General features: G+C 27.6%; 1 protein-coding gene across 1 annotated transcript; it reads left to right on the top strand.

Moving 5' to 3' along the window:
- Positions 1-883: 883 nt before the first annotated feature.
- Positions 884-1900, top strand: Chro.80012 (hypothetical protein). Its single annotated transcript, XM_660100.1, has 1 exon — positions 884-1900. One exon carries the CDS (start codon positions 884-886, stop codon positions 1898-1900), a length of 1017 nt encoding a protein of 338 aa, XP_665192.1.
- The last annotated feature ends 613 nt before the right edge of the window (positions 1901-2513 follow it).

Raw genomic sequence — 2513 nt, 5'->3', positions numbered from 1 at the left:
ATTCTAGAGGATCTTTTATTTTAGAAAAGATTTTTCCATTGCTATATTCAGAAAATTTGAATAAAATACATTTGATTATATACTCTTATTGTAAAATATTTTCTATATTCTATTAGAAAGTATAAATACATTATATTTAAATATAATAAAGATAAATAAAAGAAAATGATTTTATTTAATATAAATTTCTTTCCGATAAATAATATGAATATTTTCAACTTTAAGAGAAAAGATATACATAGTTATTTTAATATTACAATATTTATAAAGAAAAGGATTTTTAAAGGCTATTTTAGTTGTAATAATTTGCTGGAATACTTTTTGAAATGACAATATTAGTATTAATATATAACTGAAAAATGAGATATATTCACCCAATAAATGAAAATTGAAAAAATAATCACAAATAAATGTAAAATTTAAGTGAAGAATATTGATAAAATTATTATAAATTAAGAACAAAGAAGAAGTTTGTTATATTATTACTATTCTAAATATTGAAGTTAAATAATTGTTTAGAATAATGATATTGATGTAATTAATATGTAATATGTATTGAATATTAGCAATATACTACCGATTTGAAAATTTTATTTAAGTGCTGAAAATTAAAGAATAGGGTATTTTAAGGGTTCAAATTAAATCTATAAATGGAAACATTGAATAATGTTCAAATTAAGTTTTAAAAACTTATTATTTGATTAAAATTTTAAATATGGTTTATTGTTAAAAAGTTCGAATTGAGCGCGCTACCATGCATTAATTTTTTTTATAGTCAAATATTACAATAACTTGAAAAAAAGAAAAGGCCAAAAAGAAAGAAATGAGTTATTTTTATAAAAATAATAGAATATAGACACAGTTAAGATAAAGTCTAACTAAAATGAGATATTTTTGGTCGAGATTCTTCCTATTATTATTTTTTACAAAATATTTAAAAATAACAAATGGAGCGGAAGCTCCAATAAAAGAGAATGTTCATAAAAGTTCAAGTACTTCTTTAATTAAGAAAGAACATATTGATATTGAGAGATTAAGTCATGCTGTGGGAATAGTTAATAGTAGCTTTGAGGCTAATTATCTTTTAGAGTTAACATTTATTAATTTAGCTAAAGTGTTGGAAGCAATGTTACGGCTTTTAATTATATATAAAAATGACTTTACGAACGATTTAATGTTTTTGAATGGGTGTATTCAATCGATGATTTTGAATTCTATGCTTGAAAGGAGTGATGAATTGGTTGGTAAAGCCAAAGAAAATCTTCTTTTGGATTTCTCAAAAAGTAATAATGATTTGTTATTAAAACTAACAGAAATGCGTGAAAATTTTTCACCAAGTTATTTCGAATTTCTAGCAGTAAATAAAGGTGAGATTACAGAATTAGCAGATGAGTTGATGACTAAGTTAAATATTTTACTTTCATTTGAAGCAAACGAAGGGTTTGCGCAGCTTATTTTTTCAATCCTTGATCTTGGAACATTTGTTATTGCTTCATTTAATAATTATTCAAATAAATACATAAATTTATCAAGAAGAGAACGTTCAAAACAATATGTTTCAAATAGACAGAATTTTAGTTTATTTGTACCGATTTACAAAAGTCCATTTATGAAATTGTCTCAAATTTCTCTTGAAAAATCTGAAGAAAATAAAGAATTAGCTTCTAAATTTGTTAATTGCTTGAATTCAGAGGGTCCAAGTGAAGAATTAGATAAATCAGCTATTTTAAGAGGCTATTTTTTATTTCAAAACTATTTTGAATGCAAGGATTTAACTGAAACCCAAATTTTCAAAATTGAAATGTTAGTTTTAACTGCAATAAATAATTTAAGAGCATTATCATTTATTATTTATATGTTTGGTGAGGATTCGAAGAGTTGGTCGACAGATATTGTGTAATGTAGTTTAGTTATATTAGATATCATTTCAGGTAGCGCCTCTCCTATGAGAGTTGAGTGTAGCGCTGCTCATGAAATAACATGTCAAGTCAGCGTTGCATTGGTCTGTTCTTCAATCCAATCACATAGCATAGTAAGCTTTCCTCTCATCAGTTCTTTAGGAAAGGGTGTGGTACATATCAATTCAATGGTATTGTATAATATTTTATTATCATCTCTGGTTTTGTTATGAGATGAGAGAGGTTAGGTGTCCAGTTCATATTCTTTGACTGTAGTGTTGGGTTTGTCGATTAGTTTACCCGACCCTTCAATAATGTGATGTTCGACTCAGGTTTGGTTTACTAAACTTATCTTCTCATCTCATGAAATTAAACCAAAGCACTGTATTTAGTCTAAGCGAAAAGAAAAGAGTGGAGTGAGAAAAGAGAAATCGATTCGGTTTGGTAGGTTAGGATATGTATAGAACGTGACGTGATGGAATGGAGAAAAGAACAGGACAGAAGGGAGAGGAGATTCCTTTCGTCCAGGGCGGGCGCTCCTCTGTTGCAGCCCGCCAACCGGCGCGGTGCCGCTCCTTGTGCCGTTTCCCTAGAGACAGAAATTGAGGTTGTTCC

This window comes from Cryptosporidium hominis (genome assembly GCF_000006425.1).
Source record: "Cryptosporidium hominis TU502 chromosome 8 CHRO018010, whole genome shotgun sequence".
NCBI classification, from domain to species: Eukaryota; Apicomplexa; class Conoidasida; order Eucoccidiorida; family Cryptosporidiidae; genus Cryptosporidium; species Cryptosporidium hominis.
Note: the sequence above shows the minus strand (reverse complement) of the source record. Positions and strands in the feature narration are given on the sequence as shown.